The following is a 22,769-nucleotide window of genomic DNA, read 5'->3' as shown; positions in this document are numbered from 1 at the left end:
GAATTCGATATCAGGCCTTTGACCTCTCTCCTCTATTGAGCATGTTAGTATGTTTGTGTAACCAATGGTTCCCATACCTGGTCTACGTGCCTGATCTTTATCATTTGCAGTGAGTGATTCATCGTCATCGACATTGGTACCTGGTTTTGTCACACTTTGACGTTTTTTGGTGCAACATTAGTTCTCATTCTTCCTATGGAGGAACATTTACAGGAGATTCTACATTTTTTGAGGGTTTCATGGTCTTCCTTCATCTCTTTTTGGAGAGGAGTTTTGTTCCCACTAGGTTTTTCCTTTTCTCCACTTTATAGAGATTTGCATGTTGTGATTGGGTACCTCATCAGGCCTTGTTGCCGAGACTCAAATTTGCATGTAGTTGCCTTTGTTGCATGTAGCTGCATTCATGCACTTAGCTTTTTAGCTACTCCCTAAATTCATCTTAAGGGTGGGTGTTAGAGTAAAAGGTTTTATTTACTTAATTAATTTAATCATATTGATTAATTAATTAAGTCACCTTTTTCTTTTTTCACTTAAGCTAAATTTAGGAAGCTTTTTTAGGCATTTAATAATCATTTAATATGCATGCATCCCTTAGGTATATTAATAATTAATTCATTATTAATTATTAATTGTTTTTTAAGGTTTCTATCTTTAGAATTAGATTTCTTTATAAGGATGGCATATCCTTCATTGTAAATCAAGCAATTTTAGAAGCAATCTTTGTGTTTTGTGTGACTCTTCCATTGTTGTGACAGGTTATTTGCATACAGGTGTTCACTGGGTTCTGTGAGGTTGTATTTCACAACTTTAACAGCTTTAACTCAGAAGTTAAAATTGCGCAATTTGGCTCTAGAGCCCGAAATTTCAAGACATAAGGCAAAAAAAAAAGTCACGCAAAATCATCAAATGACCCGAAGTTTGCACGCGTCCTAATAAAAGGGGATGAAGAGCTCGAAATTCATAAGAAGAGAACTTAAACTCAAAATCGCGTATTTCAACTTAAAGGCCCGAAAAGAAAAAAAGAGAGAAGAGAACTTAAACTTAAAATCGTGCAACTTAGCTCTATAGCCCGAAGTTTGTAAAAAAGGGGGGCATTTAAACAAAGTTAAGTCGCACAAAATGGCTCCAAAAGCCCGAAACTTGAAGGCTCAATAGGCTGAAAAAACTCAAGGTAAAAGCAATTAAAATCGCACATCTTCCTCCAAAAGCCCGAAAGTCTTCAAAGGGTGCTTCAAACCAAGTTCATGCAAAATGGTCAAACAAGTCGAATTTTATAACAAAGCATGAAAGGCGATAAAAGCATAGGACATCAAAAATCACACATAAGCCCAAATAGGCCCAATTTTATAAAAGGGGCAATATAGCTAAAAAAGAAAAAGAAAAAAATTGCATATTTCTTTTGAAATGGCTGAATTTTCATAAGTAGAAGGGCATAAGGGCAAATCCTGCAATTCTTCCATTTTCTCTCCAAAAGCCTAGTTTGGGCGATTAACAAAGACTTTCATTTTTCTCCAAAGGGCTGAGTTTGGAAGGGCGTGGGTCTTTCATATCTTTTCCCGAGTTCAAATTTGCCCTTAGCAAGCCGAGTTTGCACTTCGCCTTGATAGGTTGAATTTCTATCCAAATCTAGAGATGCTGATGAAGGTCAGGGTTTTCAAAGAGTTCAATCTTGCTTTTGGGCTAAAGGAGCTGAGTTTTCCCCTAGAGGCCATGAATCCCCTTTCAAGGGCAGCATATAAAAACGGGAAAGTGCTTTAAAGAAGGATTGCAACTGTCATTTCTTCCTAAGAGGCCGAATTTTTCATCCATTTTGCTAGATCAAGGATGGTAGAAGGGCATTTCACTTTTGATTTCTACCAGGCCGCTTCGGTTCATTCTCAAGTAAGTTCAAATTTGTCCTCCCTATGGTTATAATTTTGCATAAATAATCATGTTTTCACCTAGGGTTGAAATGTAAATTAAATCCAAGTACAAATTGAAAACATAACATCAACAGTAATCACCATCTGCCAATTCAGCCCTCCAACCGAAAATTTTAGACTTAGGCAAAACTTAGGGGTTTTGACCGAAATTGCAAAACGTCAAATACACTTTTCCAAAACTAGTTATTTCTTCTCACCACTAAAGTGCTTTTGCAGATTTGAACTCCGTGCAAGTGCACTTTTTGGGGGGCAGCTTTATGTTGGGTAGTTATTAGTTAGTTGGTAGTTGGTAAGGAGATATTGTTAGGTCCCGGAGACAACTGAGAGGGGGGGGTGAATCAGTTGTCAAATGAATTTAAACCAAAAACCACTTAATCAACTTTCTGCTTAATACCGGTGAAACAGTCTGTTATACCGATGGACAGTTTTATTAGATAATTGCAATACCGGTAAAGATTAATGCATGAAACAAAAAGACAAAGTCATCCAAAACACATAACACCAATTTTTGTACGTGGAAACCCTGTAAGGGGAAAAACCACAGTGGGAAACCTTACCCACAATCAGATGATACTACTGCAGATAGTAAGTGTATACAAATGGGGTCTGCACATGTAGAAAGGCCAAGCGCCTAGAGCTCACTGCTCAAACACAAAATGGGAGTCACACTGACTACAATTGGATGGTTAAATCCAATAAGAATGTACTGCTCAAAATAGCATCTTCATATGCTGGATTCAGTACCGGTGTAGTTCTGATTGTCTTCACAAAAACCCTCCTTCAACCTTCAAATGATGCCTGCGTGTATAGCTCTTCTTATTCTCGCATATACCTTCACACACTCCTTTTCACATTCCACCCACTTGATCTTACAAATAAGATCTTACATTTATACCATAACCTAGGACCAATTTTAGTAGGTCGGCTCTACAAGATATTACAATAAAATTAATTTACAAAATAATTAATACCCGATGCAATAACCGATTCACCATGTCGGCTTGATGCATTTACAACAATAATAAATCATCTTCATAGCATGTCGTGCTGATCTAGAAAAGATAAACTTGTCGGTGTAACCTGGACCTATTTGCCGGTTACAGCAAATATGCAAAATACGAATATACCAATAAACAAAACTCCAAGACAAGGTGTCCACATGATGTCTTCGACATAACCAAGTGTTTTCCATATCATTCCAAGTGTCGGTGATCATTATATCCTGCCGGTGTAACAGATACCGATGACTGTGCATAAGTCACTTGCTTGCCGGTGAATGTTGCTGATACTCCAAAGTGCCAGAGTTGATAAGTGTTTAGTAGGTGTTGACATCAATGACAAAACCATACCAAAATACCAACAGATATTTGTTCCTTATTAATAGGTATGGTCAGCCATTTTTGTAAGAATGAATCTGGGCCACTTGTATAATTAAATCTGGGCCATTCATCCACTTTGAAAACCTATAAAAAGGGGGCTTGTTCTCCCTCATTTTTGTAAGAAATTCTAAGATTTTTGCTGAAACTCTGGCAAATTTTATACAGAATTAATGGAAGTTAAAGCTATCTTAATTTTATGTGAGTGCATGGTCTCATTCTTCACCATTTAATTTCATGTCATGTATTTTGTTTTCAGATAGTATATTCAGGTTAGTATTTGATAGAAACCTTTGAAGTTCATACCATTAAGGACTGGCTGATTGCCATTCCCTCTGTATGGTTAGTCTGAACCCACTTATATGCTTAGTTCGGTTATCAGATATCAAATGGATGGATGTAGAAGTTTTGCATTTATGTTTAATAGCATGAAAATCTAACTCCCCTTGAAGATTGCATCAGATTTTACATAGTTGTGCTTTATTAGCTGGTAAAGTTGAATCTGGTTTTAAAAGGTTTCACTCTATTTTCCTGAATATACTGTTTTAGATAGATTAGTTAGCTGCTTTCTCTCTCTTTCTTCCCCTTTTTCCCCTTTTTCCCCTTTTTCTTATCTGAAAGTTGAAATCCAAAATAGCATCATGTTAAAGAGGAATTCTATGAAGTCAAGACTGTAAAGTCTTAGGGAACCTATACAACCGAAACTGATTTTATCTAACCACGTAAGTCCCCTTTGTGTTTCCAGCAAAACACATCAAACAACTGAGTTATCCTACAATCATGAACTGACAATTGGAACCTTGAGGTTGTCCTCGTTGATCAATTAAAAACAGCATTAGGGATCCCTTATTTCAAGAGAGGATAGAATACTCAGCAAAATATTCTATTCTGCGTTGATCAGTTTTAGCAATACGATTTTAGCCACGTCAACAATTCCCACATTGGGCTATTGGTGATCAGAAAGTGGAAGGGTTACTTTCACCAGTGTTTGATTTTTATTTTCTAATCGTAACGGGTGCTTGTGGTGCTTGTAATTGAAAAAATTAAGGGGAATATTACACAAAATTCCCAACATGACCAACACAACAAAATGTTTCAAATGCATAGAGCTTTAGGTTTGCCATCTTTTTCATATAGTATCTAAAAATAGCTTGATTGTGAAAATCCATAGATTGCAGGCCATGATTTTTATCACTAAAAAATCTTAGGTTATTGATATGGCAAGCCTCTCAAGGAGAATTTGAGAAGTGTTTTTGCAGATTTTTTACCTATCTTCAGCAATGAACGCTTTGAAAGTATTATTTGGGCCTAAGTCCTATAAGTTCTCAATCCATTTTCAGCAATGTCTTCTAATAAGCTAGCAATTTAGTCTCTGCACTTAACTGATTTCAGTTTTGGTTCAGGAAAGATTCAAATTGGTTGCCATATTCTCTTCCTAAATATTACTCTTCTTCCTTAGGCACTTGATAAGCAATCAAATTATTAAACCTTCTTCTTATAGTAATACAGAGGCAGCTGATGGATTTCTTGCACATTTACCAGTGCTTGTTTTATGATTGTGATTCATAATATTCATTGACAATCGCCCTCATTTGTGTTTATGATTCTTGAATCTAATTGTAGAATGCATGCATCTGTTTCAATAATGAGAATTTCAAATTCAGAATTTCAGAATTTCTTACATAAATATATTATATACCTTAAAACATTTCTTATTCAAGAAACTCTTCGACCTCATTTCTTGGTTCAATGTCATTTCCTATTTCATGTACCACAGCTTACACTGTGTAGAAATGAAATTCTGGACATTAAGGCTCTATGCCTAAGAAACTTTGCATCTTACTATATTATAACAAACTTCTATTTTTTTTAGATCACACACAAAATGCAATCATTGATGAACTATTTGGAGTTGAAAAAGAAAAAGTCAATGTAACAATATAGACCCGTTAAAAATTAAATGCAATAAAGTTACCTAAGAGAGATGAGTTGCTAAATCTCTCAACAAACTGTGAAAAGCAATGTCCGATTGCCTGGTCAAACTAGGCGAAACAATGCAATTTGACAAGAACATTACAGATATTACTAGCTTTAGTAATTTATTCCGTACACAAAAGAGGGAAATTAAAAATAATGAAGTACAAATGCTTTAATATTCCAAGTAAACATCTGAGTGGACAATACTCATTCCTGGAAACAACATATAGTAATATATAGTAATGGCTTGAATTTAACAAGATAAGACAGGATACAGCAGTGGGCTATTGACTTTTAGAAAATCAATATAGAGCTTCTTTAAGCAAAAGAACTTACGGTCAGTATCGTCAATTATATAACTTCTAAGCCCTTCAGCTGCAGAAAACACTGCATTCATTACCATAATACAAAGTTGCTTTAGTTTCTGGAAATTTAAGTTTAAAATAGCTCTCCAAAACCAAAGCATATTAACAAGAAAAACAAGTGTTTGTTTACACCACAGACAGCTAAGATAAGAAAACACACCAGTAATTGCAGGTATGAGCACCCCATCTCCTATAACCATACTGCTGCCAAACAAAGCCACAATTAACAACACAAGCTGCAAAGTTTTATACTTTCCAAGCATTGATTTGACCCTTGAGACATTTGTTTTATCATGTAATACTTCTGTTTTGTCAGTCAGAAATTCCCCATCCGCAGATCGGAGATTTGGCAAAAAGCTAATATTGGAATGTCTGCATAATAACGAATAAAGTGCAAATGTCCCTCCTGCAACAGCATTGAAAATAGAAGGATTATTAAATGCACATACATGGATAAGAATATTTAAACATACATCTTTTCCTGTTCCTGTGGAAGGGGATATAAGATGTTGTAAGCAATTAAGCAAAAGAATCTTAAAGAGAGGATAAATAAAAGCTCTAATCCACTCAAGAAGACACCCGCTTACTTAAGCCAGCTCCAAAAACTGCCTAGTATTGAAAGACGCCTCTTATTCATCAAGTTCAAAGTCAAATATGGAGATAGCAAAGATTTGGCTGATAGAGACTGTACCTTCCCCATTGTCATCAGCTCTCAGCACAATCAAGACATACTTGAATAGAGGCACCAAAGTCAATGTCCAGATGATTATGGACAGCACTTCAAAAATATCTTCCTCCGAGTACTCATAGTTTTCAACATAACTAATTTGATATACATACAGTGGCGAGAGACTTAAATCTCCATAAACAACACCAAAGCTCTGGTACACCAAGGTTAAAACTGTCTTCCATGATGTTTTCTGTACAACAAAATCCAAAATGACTTGTAAGCGCTAAACACTTTTAACCAATGTCAGCAGGTAATTCTTCTGACATTCACTATTTCAATGAAGCGGGAAGGTACCAAAGATGAACTTTGTAATTAGATCATTAAGTCTACATATGAATCCATGGTGATTGAGAAGAGAGGATGAAACTTCTAGGCAGTAATCTTTAGTTTTGATCATTGTATTGCATTTGATGGCATCTCTTATCTTAATTGTTTGCCAATTTACTGATTTGTGTTTTATGCATTCCCATATTTTGTAGATTTATCAAGTCAGAGATTTAACCTGGACAAGTCATGCGCACTACCTAAGACATTGTTGGCCATGTGTTTAGCAGCTCTATTTACCATTTCGGTTCATCTATGGACATGGATATGATTTCTCATATTCATTCCTTCAGCCTTGCAAGTACAGTATTGGAAATCAAAGAGCATATATTAGTTGACAAATCTTTCTATTTCAAAATCTATGAATTCTCGTATTCATTCCTTCAGCCTTGCAAGTACAGTAGTTGGAAATCAAAAAGCATAAATTAGTTGACAAATCTTCCTATTTCAAAATCTATGAATTATAAACATTATAGGTTAATATTGGAAGGAAGCATAAAATTTACTGTCAATGCTTAAATTACTATTGTTATTTGTGGCAAATCTAATAAATAATAACTATAAAACCAAAAATAAAATTCCCAATTACCTCTTGTATAATATGAAAAATTCAATAGGTTCTTTGTTCGAAGAGTGCTTGAAGGCCCTTTTGTTTGCCAAGTGCATAAAGGCCCTCTGTCTGAGAAGGGGGAACCTTTCCCTTCTGAGTTGGGAGAATGTCACAATCTCCTTTCATCCATATTACTATTGGGTGGCAGATGGATGGGTGATGTGGTTCTCAACCTCTTTGACTTGTTGGACGAGTAACTAGAGATCCTTGCCAAAATTGAGCAATTCACTATCGCCCTCTTTAATATATTTTATAGAAATAATCACTGATCTTTATCGAAAAACCTTTTTAATTGGTGAAAATCAATTATTTTAAAATTTGTGAAAAGTTATCTGAGTGGAGCAAAATAGCTCACAGTTTTTCCTTGATCAAAGCGGCTATATAAGTCAATAATACAATTGATTTGTCAGCCCAAACGATAGACAATTAGCAATGTAAGATAGCTACGCATGACAAGAAACTCAAAACCTTGAATTCTGTTACATCTCAACAGAGGATTCGTCTATTGCGTAGGATAACTCTTCCATTATAAAATAGGTTTGATCATTGTATTTAATATGTGATAATTATGGCCTGCTGTTTCCTAGCGAACCAAATAATCCATTCATTGTACTGAATTAATATCAAATTAACTGCTCACAAATTAAACACCCAATGCAGAAAAAAATTATATTAACGTGGACGAACGACCAATATAGGACAATGATAATGGTACTGTAAAAGTACATCTATCATAAAATAGCCCTAACGTGTTCTGCACACAAATGAATTTAAAAGAAAGAGTAAAATGGACGTTGTAAAATGGACGTTCACTTACAAATAGAAGAAAATGGCTAAAAAGACGGCTAAAAGAGTACAACGTATTGACAAGGGCCAGAATCGCAGGGACCAAAGGAAAAAATGTGTAAGTAGAGAATTGCAGACCAATCTTTCAAGCTAGAAGTAAGAAAAACATTTTTTAAAAACTTCTCTGTTTTGACCAGGTATAAAGAAAAACATAGAATTTTGTGGAAATAAATATTTCAGCGAGATGAAAAACATATTATTTTGTAGGAACAAAAAATATTTCAGCAAACCTGATAACTTTTCATGAATTCATAAAGAAACTTGATGAATATTGCTTTTTTTTTCTAATTGAAAATACATATGTTAATTTTTTTGTGAAAATATAGGCAATTGGGCAACAACGGCCCATAAGAAATACTCTCCCGGTAGTAATGAAGTTCAGAGATACATTTGAACCCACTGCCGAAAACACTACTGGTGTCTGTAAATCCTAACAGCAAAAATTCTAGTCCCAAGAGCATTTAAAACTCAAAAGACATGAAAACCCAAATTTATATCTAGATTTATATTTTCATTTGGGTGGTAGAAGGACACCTACCTTGCGAGTGTTAACAGATTCCCCTTGCTCAACGTCCATGGTTGAGAGTAATAATTGTATGTAGCAGTATGTAGCAGTATTAACTTCGGAAAGTCATATAAATACAGAATCCAAACAGAAATAGAAAATGTCTTTACCTTTAACCTTGTTTTCATCCAATGTAGGAAAATCCGTACTCCGTATCACGATGTTTGTTGCAGTTGTGGGGTTCCGGCCTGGATAGGAATATACGTCTTCGCCTTGAAAAAAACTCAGGCTCTTTTGGACTGTAACAAAAAACAAACTTAATCAACATCATTCGAAGCCTATAACAGCAGTCGTCACAATGGTGTTCAGGCATTTTTCAATCAAAGATTTTCGATTTTCACAAACAACTCGGAAAAAGTGTATAAATATATTACGAGCAACCATGGCTCCTGAAAAATGGTGCACGAAAAAACTTAACTTTGCGGACCCACATTTACATATGTTTTTCAGAGGCAGTATGTTTCATTAGTTGTCAGATTTTAAAATTCAAATATTTTAATCAATTTTATAATGAATTTTTTAAATTAAATATTAAAATTATTATTAAATTGTTTGTGAATACTATTATTAGTGTGATGTAAGCAATGGAATCTTTTAACTATTTTATTTTATTTATAAAACCTTTAATAGTATAAATTTGTTTTATGTTATTTTTTATTGTTTTATTTGATCAATGATATTATTTTTTTAATTTTATTAAAAAGATTGTGAATCGATGAATACACTTTTTTAATCATATTTGAAATAATTTGAATTTATTGTAAAGATAAATAGAGAAAATATGAAATATTGTGACTAAAACAATGAGTAATAATATAAATAAAATTTATATGTAATAATTTAAAATATTTTAAAAACTAACAATAAAAATATTATAAAAAATAAATAATTATATTTTTTAATTTATTTTATATTCAGTTGTTTTATAAGTTACTCAAGAAACAAAATATATGTAAAGTCTAATACCGTTCATCAATTTAAAGTTAAATGCATTTATGTTCAAATGTAATTTAATAATTACATTATATTTAGAACTTTAAGTTTCATTTAGCATCGCTTCTTTTAATTGCTATTTACTAGCAATCGCACCTTGGTGTGCAATGGTGTTATGTTTACAATAGAGAGAGAGAGAGAGAGAGAGAGAGAGAGTGGGGGGGGGGGGGGGGAGAGTAAGGGAGTGATATAGATAGAGTGAGATCTATATATAGAGATAGAGAGGTACAGGGAGAGAGATAGGGAGATCGACGTGGAAATGTATAGATAAAAAGAGATAGAGAGAGGAGTGAGATGGAGATAGAGAGATATCTAGAGTATGAGAGATGAAATGAATAAGAGAGAGGTAAATATAATGAGATATAGACAGAGAAGGGGGCGAGAGATAGGGAATTAGAGATAGATGGGACAAGAGTAAGAGAGAAATAAGGTGGCAGAGACAAGTAATAAAGAGAGGGAAATAGATAGAGAGGGATTTAGATAGATAAAAATAGAGACAGAGAAAAAGATAATAAGGGAGAAATAGGGAGTGTGTGGTTATCTATGAGAGAGAGGGGTAGGGGGGAGAGAAATAGAGAGATCATAGATAAGTAGAGAGATATAGAAAAGGGAAGTGACAGGGAGAGACGGAGAGAAAGAAATAGGTAGAAATAGAAAGAGGGAGGAATAGGGAAAGAAATGGGAGATAGAGAGGTAAATGTAACTTGGGAAAGATAGAGGGGGTGATAGAGAGATAAATATATAGAATGAGAGATGGAAGGAAAGAGGGAAGTGTTAGGAAAATAGTGTCTCAACCTTGCAATAATAAAAGGGTATTGTTAATAAAAAGTTATTGTTGATACATGAGCGAGGGGAGTTAGGGGGCTTTCCCCCCACCATGAGGGTTTGAGGGCAATGCCCCCAACTATAGGGGGTTGCAAGGGGGTCGCCCCTTGCTGCCTTTGGTCCTATTACTAGTTGGGGGTCCAGGAAGCAATGCGCCTTGATGGGGTTTTTCAAGGTTAGCGCCTTCGAAACAAAATTTAACTTGTAATTTATCATTGTGAATCTTGTTCGTTTATCATTAGGTCATAGATATGATAGTGAATATTTTGTGTGCTTTGTTTTTCCTAGAAGGCAACCCTATTTTATGAGAGCATTGTATTACGATTGTGTATTGTGATGTATTCAAAGAGTCTAATAGTTGTTGAGTTGCCTTTGGATCCTCATTCGTGATACTCCTATAAGAAGCTTGCTCTACAAGTATATTATAATTTGTTGTTGAATTCTGAATAATATACTATGCAGATTTTGGAGTGTGGGGTTTTTCTCTTGAAATAGTTTTCCCCATGTAAATCATTATGTTGTGCTATGCATGTCATTTATGTTTATTTCTATTAAGTTTCTATTGTAAAGATCTATAAAAAATTTACATTGCCCTCCTCTCAAGGTCAGTATAGGAAGTTGTTTTTCTACTTAATTTCCTTGCACAAAGGAGAGAGGTAGAGGAAGTGTGAGAAATAGAGGGAGAATGAGGGAGACAATGAGAGAGGGGGAGATGGAGAGATAGAAAGATAAAGATATCGGAGGTGATATATAGAGAGGTAGAGAGAGGGATATATATATATATATATATATATATATATATATATATATATATATATATATATATATATATATAGAAAGAGAGAGAACAAGAGAGATGAAGGGAAAGATCTAGGGAGAGATGGGGTAAATAAGAGAGAGTGGGGGTAAGGGTGGTAGATAAAGGAGGTGATACAGACAAGTAATAGAGAGGGAGAGAGATAGAGAGATAAAAGTACAAAATATAATTATTCTATAAATTTTTAAATTTTAATAGATCAAAAATAATTATATATTGAACTCCTTCTAAATAGATTTTATTTATTATTGTATTTCACAAAATAAACATAAATAATTTTTTTAAAATAAATTTGAATCTAAATTAAAAATTTAAATAGAGTAAACAAAAAAGTAAAGTTAAAATATATAAAATCTAAATTTTAATAATATAGTAATAAATGATAGTAACATTAGTATATAATAATCTTAGTAGAATAATAAATAATTAAATTAAAGAAATACTATTTTTTTATTTTATTAAATATTAAATAAAAATAAAATATGTATAAAAAATATAATCAATATCAAACAATACTTACATTAATAAAAAGTAATCACAAATATGAAAAATATAACATAGTTAATATAAATATATAATTTTATAATATAATAATATTATGAAATTATATATAATAATTTATATTTTAAAATATCATATATTAATAAATATATTTAATTTAAATAATAAATTAATATTTAAAAATTTATTCATTTTTTATTGTACATAGCTTTCTAACATCTTATTTCCCATTTTAAGAAAGTGACATTGTAGGTGGTGATAATAGTGGAGTAAATAAAATTATATATTATATATAAAGAATATAATTCAAGAATAAATGTAAAATTTTATAGTATAATAATAATAATATACTTAAGAGGATAGACTAGTCGAATGTCGCGTGGGCGGGAGTTGTAGAGGGCCGAGCTAGGGCAGCGATGCCCTAGCTTGTGATCGGGGGTGTTTGCAAGGTGTCGAGGGTGCGCGGCGAGGCCTGTGCAGTGTGGGGGGGTCTGAGCAGTGTGAGGAGCAGCAGAGGGAGAAGGGGAGACGTGCGACGGGCTGCGGGAGGGTGCAGGCTGTGCGGCTTGGGCGCCATTCCAAGCAGGCCGAGGGTTCCAGTGGGGCTGGGGGCCGAGGTTGGACCTCCATCTTGGGTGTGTTGGGGAGGGATGGAGTTTTGGGGGCTTCTAAATCTTTCGAGCCCCTTTGGGGTGTAGGGTTTCAATTGTCTCGAGTTTTATGTTGAGTATTGGTAGGGAGGCCTTGAAGGCTCCGCTAGTCATGGATTTTCGTGCTGCAGTGGGCTCAAAATCCCCATCACAGAGCATGAAGACATTTAACAATAACCTTTTCTCCTTAGACTCGAGGTCTAGTAGTGTTGGTAGCTCTCACATTTTGAAGATTAATGGTTGCTTGGAGAGATGTAGTGAGAGGCCAAAGCTGGTTATTCCTCCTGAGATGATAGCGGAAGACGTCGAATAATTTTCAAAACACTCGCTATATTGCAAGTTTTTGGGAATGAGGGTTTCTTTGCAGTTTTTGGAAAACTGCGCGTAGAAAACTTGGGCTCCGGAGGGGGAAATGGAGATTATGTTGCTGGCAAACAACTACTTCATGGTTAATTTCAACTGCATGGAGGATCCCAATAGGGTCTTCGAAGGTGGTCCGTATTTTTACAACCAGGTGGGGTTGTTCATCAAACCTTGGCATGCAGGGTTTAACCCCTCGGAGGAGCTCCCGAATAGGGTTCTTGTGTGGGTTCGTTTACCACATTTTCCTGTGGAATGCTATTGGGAAGATGTGCTTTGGATGCTTGTCGCTCTGCTTGGGAAGCCAATGGGATCTTCTACACAAACCCTAGGGAGAAAGTTAATGACCTTTGCGCATATCTATGTTGAAATTGATCTTAGTAAACCTTTGATAGATGCTATAGATATGTGTGCAGGCTCTTATTCTTGGGTACAATAGTTAGATTATGAGACTTTACCATTTCATTGTCGTTTGTGTCATGAGTATGGTCATTTACAGCATAAGTGCCCTAGATATAAATCGGTGGTGCGCCAACCTCAGCAGTTGGAACCGAGCCAAGATAGGGCTGAAATAGGGAAAGTTTCCATGTCTGTCGAGGTTGGGGGTACTGATGGTTTTGTCCCAGTTAAGACAAAGAATAGGAATCGAAGATAAAAGAGGCCTTTACAGGAGAGACAGGAGGAGGATACCTTTAACAGATCTGAGGCCTTGGATGACCTTTGCCATTAGGAAGTTAACCCGGGGCTAACCCCTTTGGATCAAGGTGCATCAAGGGGGCTCCAAAAAGAGTAATTGAGGACCCTATCTAGGCCCTGCTAGTGGTTGGAAGCCAGCAGATGGAGATGGATCAGCCAGTAGGGGTTCGATTGGGACTCACTCCTGGGATTGAGGTGAATTTAGTTGAGGGGGAGGGTTCTCCGATTGCTTTGAAACTGGAACCGGCTGGGGTCAAAAGCAATAAGTCCTCTGATCACCTGGGTTTGCATCAAAAATATATTAAGAAAAGTGCGTCAGAGAAGAGCTCAAAGGTTGGCAGAAAGAAGGATTTGGACAAGATCAAATTGATGGGGGAGAATTTGGTTGAGTCAGGGTCGGTAAAGACTTTGGATTCTCACTTTTCCAATCCTCCAAAATGATTGTGCTTTCATGGAATGTGAGGGGCTTGAACAGAGGCCCTAGACAAAAATTTGTTCAGGATTTGATTAGGAATCATTCACCTGATGTCTTATTTTTGCAAGAAACTAAACTTACAGTGGAGAGTATGATGGGCCTGGTGTCAAAGCTGTGGGGTCATGGCGAGTGTTAGTGTGTTCGGGCAGCTGGTTCCTCTGGAGGGGTGGCCTGTCTTTGGAACCCCTTAAGGTTTCGCCCTGTCTAGTGGGTTGCCTCCCAATCTTCGTTATCCAAGATTATCTCTAGTCTTGAGACTAGGGAATTTATTTTGTTTTCTAACATCTATGCCCCTATTGATCTTCAGGGTAAGAAAAACTTATGGTCTCATATTTCCTGTATGCAAAGGCTAGCCCCATTTCATCCTTGGATTATGGCAGGAGACTTCAATGCCATCCTTGAGCTGAGTGAAAAGAAGGGGGGGCTTATGCGGTTGGAACCTTCTTCTTTCCTTTTTCAGGATAATATTTCCTTGTTGCAACTTGTTGACATTAAGCCTGGTAATGGATTGTTCACTTGGAACAATAGGAGGGTGGGAGAGTATTGGATTACAGAGAGGTTGGATCGTTTCCTAGTTTCTAGTTTTTGGATTGGTGGGGGGTGGTCCACTAGTTCTGAGATTCTTAACTGGAGAGGGTCGGATCACTGGCCCATCAAGTTGGTTTCTTCTTCGGCTCAGGTTGCTCGCTCACCTTCATTCAAATTCCAACTAACGTGGCTTCGGGATCCTACTTTGCAGGCTCTTATAGCGGAGTGGTGGAGGAAAGGGAGGTCAGCCTTTGGCACTACCATGTACTCTTTTGCCAAGCAGATGCAATCTGTTCAGTTTCAACTCAAACAGTGGAACTGACAGGGCTTCGGGAACATTTTTCATGCCAAGAAAGCTGCTCAAATTGCGCTAAATGGGATCACCAATGAAATCAGAGAGCATGGTTTGTCTGAGGACTTTCTCAAGGAGGAAGACAAGGTTGTCAAGGTGGTAGAGGAATGGGAGCTTAGGGAAGAAATTTACTCGAAGCAGAGAGCTCGTATTGATTGGCTAAAGGAGGGGGACAAGAAATCTGCTTTCTTCTTCAACTTAGTGAAAGCTAGAAGGCATGGAAATTCCATCCCTTTTCTGGTTAATGATAGAGGAGAGTAGTGCTTATCCTTACAAGAGATATCTAGGGAGGCATCTCAGTTTTTTCGATCCCTCTTCATGGAGGACTCTTAGGGGGAAATGGGGGAGGAGAACCAAGTTCTTTGCTTGCATCCCTTCTCTTGTCACAGGGGAGATGAATGAGCAGCTTTTGTGTCCTATTTTGTTGGAAGAGCTTGAGAGGATTGTCTTTCACATGAGGAAAGGAAAAGCTCTTGGACCGGATGGGTTCCCGGTTGAATTCTTTCAAGAATTCTGGGATATTATCAAGTTGAATTTACAGGAGGTTGTGCAGGATTCCCAGAGGAATAAGAAGATGCTTCGGGCGTTGAATGTGACTTTCATTGCTCTTATCCCCTAGTGTGAGTGGGCTGACCGGTTAGGCCAGTTCCGCCCCATCTCTCCCTACAATGTGATTTATAAGATCATCTCTAAGCTAATAGCGGATAGATTGAAGAAGTACTTGGGGAATGTTATCTCTGAGGAGCAGAGTGGGTTTGTGGAAGGGCGTCAAATTTTGGATGCGGTTGTCATTTCTACATAGACCATTCATTCTATGGAAACTTCCAAGGAAAAAGCTATGTTTATCAAGCTGGATATGGCTAAGGCGTATGACAGAGTTCGGTGGTCCTTCCTTCAGAAGATCCTCAAGGCTTTTGGGTTTGTTGATGAGTGGATCCAGTGGGTTATGAGTTGTGTTACGACTACCTCTTTCTCTGTGCTTATCAATGGAGATCATACTGAGTTGTTTGGTGCATCTAGGGGTCTCCGTCATGGGGACCCCCTCTCCCCTTATTTATTCATTCTTCTGGCAGAGGGTCTGGGGAGGCTGATTAAGCATAATGTGGGTCTGGGTCTTATTCAGGGTTGGAGATGGGGTAATGACTTGCAGCCGTAGTCTCACTTTCATTTTGTGGATGACACGACTCTTATGGGGCTTGCTTGAATCAGAGAAGCTAATAATCTGCGTATGGTTTTGGATGTTTATCTTGCGGCCTCGGGCAAGCTGATCAACGAGGATAAATCTTCTATCCACTTTTTCAACACTCCTGAAACTATTCAAAGGAGGATTGCTCTTATCTTGAGATTCCAAGTTGGCTCCCTGCCCTTGATTTATTTGGATATTCCTATCTCTCCTAGTAACCTTCCTAGGGAGTCTTGGCAGGGTATCTTGGATAAATTTCGCACGAAGGTTGAACACTGGACTCGTAGATGGCTATCTTTTGCTGGGAGGGTTCAACTAATTCAATCAGTGGTTCAGGCTCTTCCGATCTATCGTTGTATGCTTCATGTGGCTCCTAAGTGGTTCTTGAAGGGTCTGGATTCTCTAGTTAGGTAATTCTTATGGGCAAGCAATCTTTCCTCTTCAAAATGGAGTCTTGTCAATTGGGACTTCGTGTGTAGCCCGAAGCAGTCGGGGGGCTTGGTTTAAGGCAGTCTTTTCTTTTTGGGGAGACTCTGGCGGGTAAATTGTACTGGAGGTGGTGTGTTGAGCAGGATAGGGGTTGGGCTAGGATTTTTCCCAACAAATATATGCAGAGGGTCCCGATGGAGGAAATCCCTAGATATCCGCTTGATGGAAAGGGCTCTTTGATCTAGTATACTCTTAAGAGGGGGGCTTCTCTCATTAAGGCAGGATTCTTTTAGATTTGCAGGAGGGGGGAAGAGGTCCTTTTCTGGAACGACTCTTGGGATGGCTTTCCTCCCATTCTTGATCAGTTCCATAACCTTGGGAATCTGTGCCAGAGATTTTTGGAGGCTGGATGGCCAAGGGTGAGTGACTTCAAGGCTGTTTATAGGTGTGGTTGGCTAGATTTGGAGAGGTGGAAGACTCCTAATGAGTGGCTAGTTGCTGGGATGGAGGAAGAGTGTGCTGAGCTGCAAGGTATTTTGGTGAGTAGACATTGTAGTTCCCTCAAGGGTAGGGATGGGATTGCTTGGTCTCCAAATCCTAAGGGCGTGTTTACGACGACCAGTGGATACCGGGAATTGTTGAACCTAAGACTTGAGGGAAGAGAGGTGAACTGGTGGAAATAGGTGTGGAATAATGTGTCTTGGCTGAAGTGTAATTGCTTTGCTTGGACTTTGTCTTTGAATAGATGTCTAACCTGGGACAATATCTACAAGGGGGGATTTCTGGGACCATCTATCTATGTTTTGTGTGGTAATGGGGAGGAATATTCCTCATACCTGTTCTTCAGATGCCCCTTCTCTATGCTTATTTGGCATTATTGGTGGGGGGTGTGGAAGTATCCTTGTATCCACACGGATTCTCTGGTGGAGTTATGGAGCAGTTTGGGCAGACCTCCTATCCTGTCCTCCTTCCTACAGACTATCTGGTATATTGGGCCCATCTTCATTCTATGGCAGATCTGACTCGAGAGGAATAGGAGGATCTTTCGTGAGGTCAGATTGTTTGTTCAACAAGTTTGGAATAGGATCATTGCAATGATCCAGGAGACAGTGGAAGTGAAATGTGAGGTGAATTTTCCCTTGGGTAGAGAGGAGGCATATATTATGAGTAGGCTTGGTCTGTAGGAGTTGTCTCTGGCCTCAACTTATGTCAGGAGAGGTAGACAGGCCATGAAGAAGGTGCAAAGGTTGGGAAGGTGGATACCCTCTCAGGATGAGTTTATCAAGATTAACATTGATGGCTCATCTAGGGGTAACCCAGGCCCTGCTGGAGTTGGTGGTGTTGGCAGGAATAGCATGGGGGAGGTGGTTTTCCTCTTTTCAGTGTATAAAGGGTGGCAGTCTAATAATTTTATGGAGGGATTTACGATTCTCTATGCCCTAGAGCATGCTTGGGAGCTGGGACGAAGGAAGGTGATTTGTAAATCGGACTCACAAATTTTTGTTAACTTGTTGACTGAGTAGAAGGTGAGTGGGGTTTAGTGGCAGTTGACAGGGATTGTTCAACAGATTCTCCAAATTTGTTCTTTAATGGAGTAGGTGTCTTTCATCCACATCCCTCATGAATGGAATAGAGCAGTGGATTGTTTGGCCAAGTGGGCCTCGGAGCATGGTAGTGACTGGAATGTTGAAGGTTGGGAGCATCTCTCCGGGGATTACTGTCAGGACTTGTAGAATATTTTTACTCTTTCTTGGGGCCTTGGGGCTCTGGGTCTCTTTGTAATTCTTGTTTCTGATTCTCAATAAAGTTTTTACCCCTTTATTCAAAAATAAAAAATAAAAAATAATATACTTAAGACATATAAATATAATATATTTTAATTTAAATATAATTTTTTAAAATTTATTTTAAGTTATATTAAGTGAATAAATTGAATAGATATGGTAAAGTGTATGAAATACAATTATTTTAATATATAGAGGACATGGACTTTCTTGAAGATAGTTACATTGTTTTACCCAAATCATAAAGAATTGACAAATTTTGAACACCAATCTATTTTGATGAAGACATCTTATGAAACATATTATTAAAGTCACATTTAGACCAATTAAATTTAACACATTTTATAGAATTCTTGAACCATAACTTAATCATCATGTAGCATTAGGATACTTCTCAATCATATATTGATCATGCTCGATCCCTCCCTCTCAAAATAGAGTGAATGCCTTGGACATAAAAAATGTAAGATGTTAATTTTATTAAAAATGTCCACCATATGAACCACCTCATTCATTTGGAATGTAAGATAGGATAAAATTTACATTTTTACCCTTCATTTCTTATGCAAGCAAAGGACGAAGGAAAAAGGCCACTATTGAAGCTTGTGGTTGACATAGCTAGCGGTTTTTTGATGTGGCAAGTGAAGATTATGAAGAAGAAGAAGAAGAAGAAGAAGATAATTTTAACATCAACGAGATTAAGGATAGCCCATGGGACAACCTGTCTAGTCAAAACCAACTTCTGCAAATCAGTTCTTTGCCTATCAAGTTGATGATGAGTGCTCCCAACTTCTAATAAATAAATAAAAATGGCAAGAACTTTTCTCGTGTCAAAATCACCAACCCTTACTTCTGGTATGTGTCTTATTTCACGCTTTGCAAATATGGATGGTTTGGATGGATTCCATTACCTTGCACTATTATGGACACCATTTTAACCTTTGATTTGTTAAGCAAGCTCACCATGGTTCACGTAAGAAACGTCTTTGGCATAATTATTAATATTATTAAATTAAAACCAATTATTTATATATATTTTATATAATATATTATTAAAATAAATAAAAGTAAAAATTTAGTTATTTTTAAATATATAATCTATTATATATATTATATAATGTGATAATTATTAAAATACTACAAAATTGAAAGTTTCAAATGTATAAACAACTGATAGGCCCAAACTTTAAATAATGTGTTGAGAAGTAGTTGAATTTTTAGTTTAGTAAGAAAGGAGACAAAAATATGTGCAACCTAAAACCCGCAATGTCGCATGGACCTCATTGTTCTAGCTAGCTTCTTTACTAAAAGTGAACACCTATCATTTTGAAATGGATAAGACATACACTCTAGATGGGGGATTGCACGCTGTACCACCACAACTAATAATACTATGATAAACATCTCAAACTCTTTGCTTGAATTTGGACCAAATCTCTAGTAGATCCCTTCATTTAATACATTAGTCAACAAAATATTCCACCAATATTTAGGATAAATTTATTTTTAGGAAAGATATTAAATATTGAGAGGTATTGATTCCATTAAAATTGTATAGGGTATGATTCAAGCTTATTTCTATATCATTTTTTCAAAGATTTTGAATCTTGATGGATGGCGTGATCAAGAAACATACCATCATCTTCACTAATTATGCTCAACTAATTAAACTACAACCCTTTAATACTTGGAATAAATTTTAATTTAATTAGATTTCAATAAATATTAATTTATTATTATAACCTAAAATGGCATTCTTACACCCATTAATGCATTCATGGGTTTTTCTATTATTTTGCTCCTACTAATTTATCAATGTTGGCCAAGTTTCTTAGGACACCAAAGAGTTTTTCACCGTATTTTTTGCATATGAAGTAATAGGGAAGGAAAATGTAGAATAGGTAACTGAGTGACATTTATGGAAGAAGACAAAATAGCAGAGTGTATAGGCATAAATAATAGAATTGACTATCAGTAACTAGATGACAACAATTGAAAAAGAGCAACATAAAGAAAGGAGTTGGGAGTAGGATCATCATGGCAAAATTCAATGATGGCAAGGTTGGTTGTCTCATAGCCTTTCATTGTTTAGCTTCATGGATGTTAAAAGTTCTTCTTCTTCTTCATTACCAATAATGTTATACATGATTGGTCAAAATTTTCACTTCTCATTTCTTTTAAAATAAAGTATTATGGGTTACTTGTGTATGAAACTGCATGGAAAAACATTGAACCATTTGAGTAGATGAGTTTTCTCGAAGAAATGCATTTAAGTTGCAATAAAAGAGATCAAAAGTAATTGGCATGAATTGATTGCTCAAGGACATCATTGTTCATTGTCCATAATGGTAAAAAGACAACTTTGCATGGATACAAATGGAAAGTTACAATGGGATTGGAGATTGTATACAAATTTGTTCCTCCTTTCACCCATAAATACTTATTTATATTGATTGTTTCCATTTTGGAAATTAGACAGACATTGTACCTATAATATAGTCGATTCATTATTTGAGTGAGCATAAATCCGTGAAGGAAAAAACGACAAGGCAAAATGAACAGAGGGGATTTTCCCTATTGTCTTGCATCAGACCAAGACAATTTTTTATTATTGATCCATCAAAATAGCCAATTTGTTTTATATAAAGAAATACCTTTGGTGTAATAACATAATTATAAATTTTGTTGAATTAAGTTTTTTTATTTTAACTTTTTAACATCATTTAGAAGCAAAATTTTGAAAGTAGTTCAACAAATTTCATGTGTAATATGTTAAGTGGTTTAATAAATTTTTATTATATTAATAATATTGACAAATTAATCATTCTATACTTAAAATCAACTATCATATTACACATTGTAATGTGTGTCTTTTTTTAATACTCACTTTTGACATAATTATTGTTAAGAGATCAAATATATAAAATATAATATGTATTTTTAATATTTTCACATATTTAAAAATGAGAGTAATTTTGAATTGTTATTAGTTGAGGAGTTTTTTGTTATTGTAATTTTCACATATTCTGAAGTATATAACAATGATTTTTATAAAGTTTTAATTAGGTATATTTTTATATCATTAACAATGTACATTGAAGAATAATGGAGGACAATAACCCCATGTCCCCATGTGGTTACTTATGTTGGATAATGTATTTTCTCCTTCATACAATACATTGTGACACATAATTTTAGTGGACTTATCACCTTTCTTCCTTGCTAGCATTATTATAATAGAATATTGTTGGTGCTAATGGTTCCTTGATTTTGATTTGGAGTGAGCTATGTATCTAGTTTTTGTTCCTATGTACTAGGAAGATTGATAGTTGGTTATGAATACATTTTGGTGAGATGGAAGACATACCATATAGACACTCTTATATTTCTATTTATGTAGGTGATATTCCATCTTTAGTTCATAAGTTTCTTCAAACTATTCACACTTGTATTTTTACTTGCATTTTTTTTTGCATTAGCTAAGTGATCTTGTTAGGGTCACTCATGTAGATTATTGTGTCATATGTATCTTCAATTGGTAGATTATTGTGTTGGTTAGCCATTTTATCATTTTTTGAGTGGTGTCGATGAGGTCACTCATGCAATTTTTGTTATCTTTTTTGTCATGATCATCATCTTAATTTTAAAGGAGGGTCTTTAGTTTCAACATTGTAAAAATCATATTTAACTAGTTGTTTGCAACTTTTTTGTTTCTTGGTGTTGCTTATGTTCATATTCAATATATTTTTTTAGAGGTGTCTTAGTCCTTCACATATATTTCTCTCTTTTGGAGAGGACTTTTCCCCCTCATATTTTCTTCTTATCTCTCGTTATGAAAGATTTATTTCATTTATGCATGGTTGCCTCATCAGGCCTAATCAAGACCCATCTTTTATTTGTTATGCATTCATCATTGGAGGTTTTAAATTGATTAAGGGGGATATTATAGTAAAAGTTATTTTCTAATTAAAAGTGCATTTTCACACTAGCATACTTAATCTTACTTAAGTCATGTTGTTTTTATCTCATATCACAAGCTAAGGAAACATGCCACAATCTAATTTTATTGTCACCTAAGGTTTCAAGTAGGGTTACTTTTTATTTTTTATTTATTATATGAATTCATTATTGTATAATTTATCAATTCACATTTATAATGGTTCATATTTTTTATATTAGTAGTCTCTTTACCTCCATAGAAATTCCTTTATTTATTTTTATGTTTATGATAGGTGTTTGATTGCAAATGATCCTTGAGAGTTGTAGGGTTGAATCAACTATAAAATATTTATCTATCATTTTAATTGTATCTTTATATTTATTTTCAAAACTTAATTATATTAACTTACTCACTATTTGAGTTATCCTCTATGATGACCTTCATCCATTCATTAACTTTATTTAATTTCATTCCTATTACATGTTTCAAGGATTCCATACCCTCTATGACCTTCTTCTTTC

The 22,769-nt window shown here is 35.7% G+C and overlaps 1 protein-coding gene across 3 annotated transcripts; it reads right to left on the bottom strand.

Moving 5' to 3' along the window:
• Positions 1 to 5,525: 5,525 nt before the first annotated feature.
• Positions 5,526 to 9,108, bottom strand: LOC131038064 (probable potassium transporter 9). Of its 3 annotated transcripts, XM_057970364.1 has the most exons (5): positions 9,090 to 9,108; positions 8,826 to 8,954; positions 6,332 to 6,560; positions 5,801 to 6,046; positions 5,526 to 5,662 (listed from the first exon to the last, which is right to left on the bottom strand). In XM_057970364.1, exons 2-5 carry the CDS (start codon positions 8,841 to 8,843, stop codon positions 5,529 to 5,531), a joined length of 627 nt encoding a protein of 208 aa, XP_057826347.1. In that variant the 5' UTR covers positions 8,844 to 8,954; positions 9,090 to 9,108; the 3' UTR covers positions 5,526 to 5,528. The 3 variants fall into 3 exon arrangements, with proteins under 3 accessions (XP_057826347.1, XP_057826346.1, XP_057826345.1); XM_057970363.2 differs by lacking the exon at positions 9,090 to 9,108 and having other exon boundaries at positions 8,826 to 9,068; XM_057970362.1 differs by lacking the exons at positions 8,826 to 8,954; positions 9,090 to 9,108 and adding an exon at positions 8,689 to 8,796.
• Between the last annotated feature and the right edge of the window lie 13,661 nt (positions 9,109 to 22,769).

This window comes from Cryptomeria japonica, chromosome 2 (assembly GCF_030272615.1).
Source record: "Cryptomeria japonica chromosome 2, Sugi_1.0, whole genome shotgun sequence".
Classification (NCBI taxonomy): Eukaryota; Viridiplantae; Streptophyta; class Pinopsida; order Cupressales; family Cupressaceae; genus Cryptomeria; species Cryptomeria japonica.
This window is presented reverse-complemented; position numbering and strand designations above follow the sequence as displayed.

What these genes read in the sequence shown, in the direction of transcription:
- LOC131038064 (XM_057970362.1), bottom strand. Translation starts at nt 8,727, where the DNA reads ATGGACGTTGAGCAAGGGGAATCTGTTAACACTCGCAAG. An exon ending in AATCTGTTAACACTCGCAAG is followed by an intron (nt 6,561 to 8,688) that starts GTAGGTGTCCTT and finishes TTTGTTGTACAG; the next exon opens with AAAACATCATGGAAGACAGT. An exon ending in GCTCATACCTGCAATTACTG is followed by an intron (nt 5,663 to 5,800) that starts GTGTGTTTTCTT and finishes TAATGAATGCAG; the next exon opens with TGTTTTCTGCAGCTGAAGGG.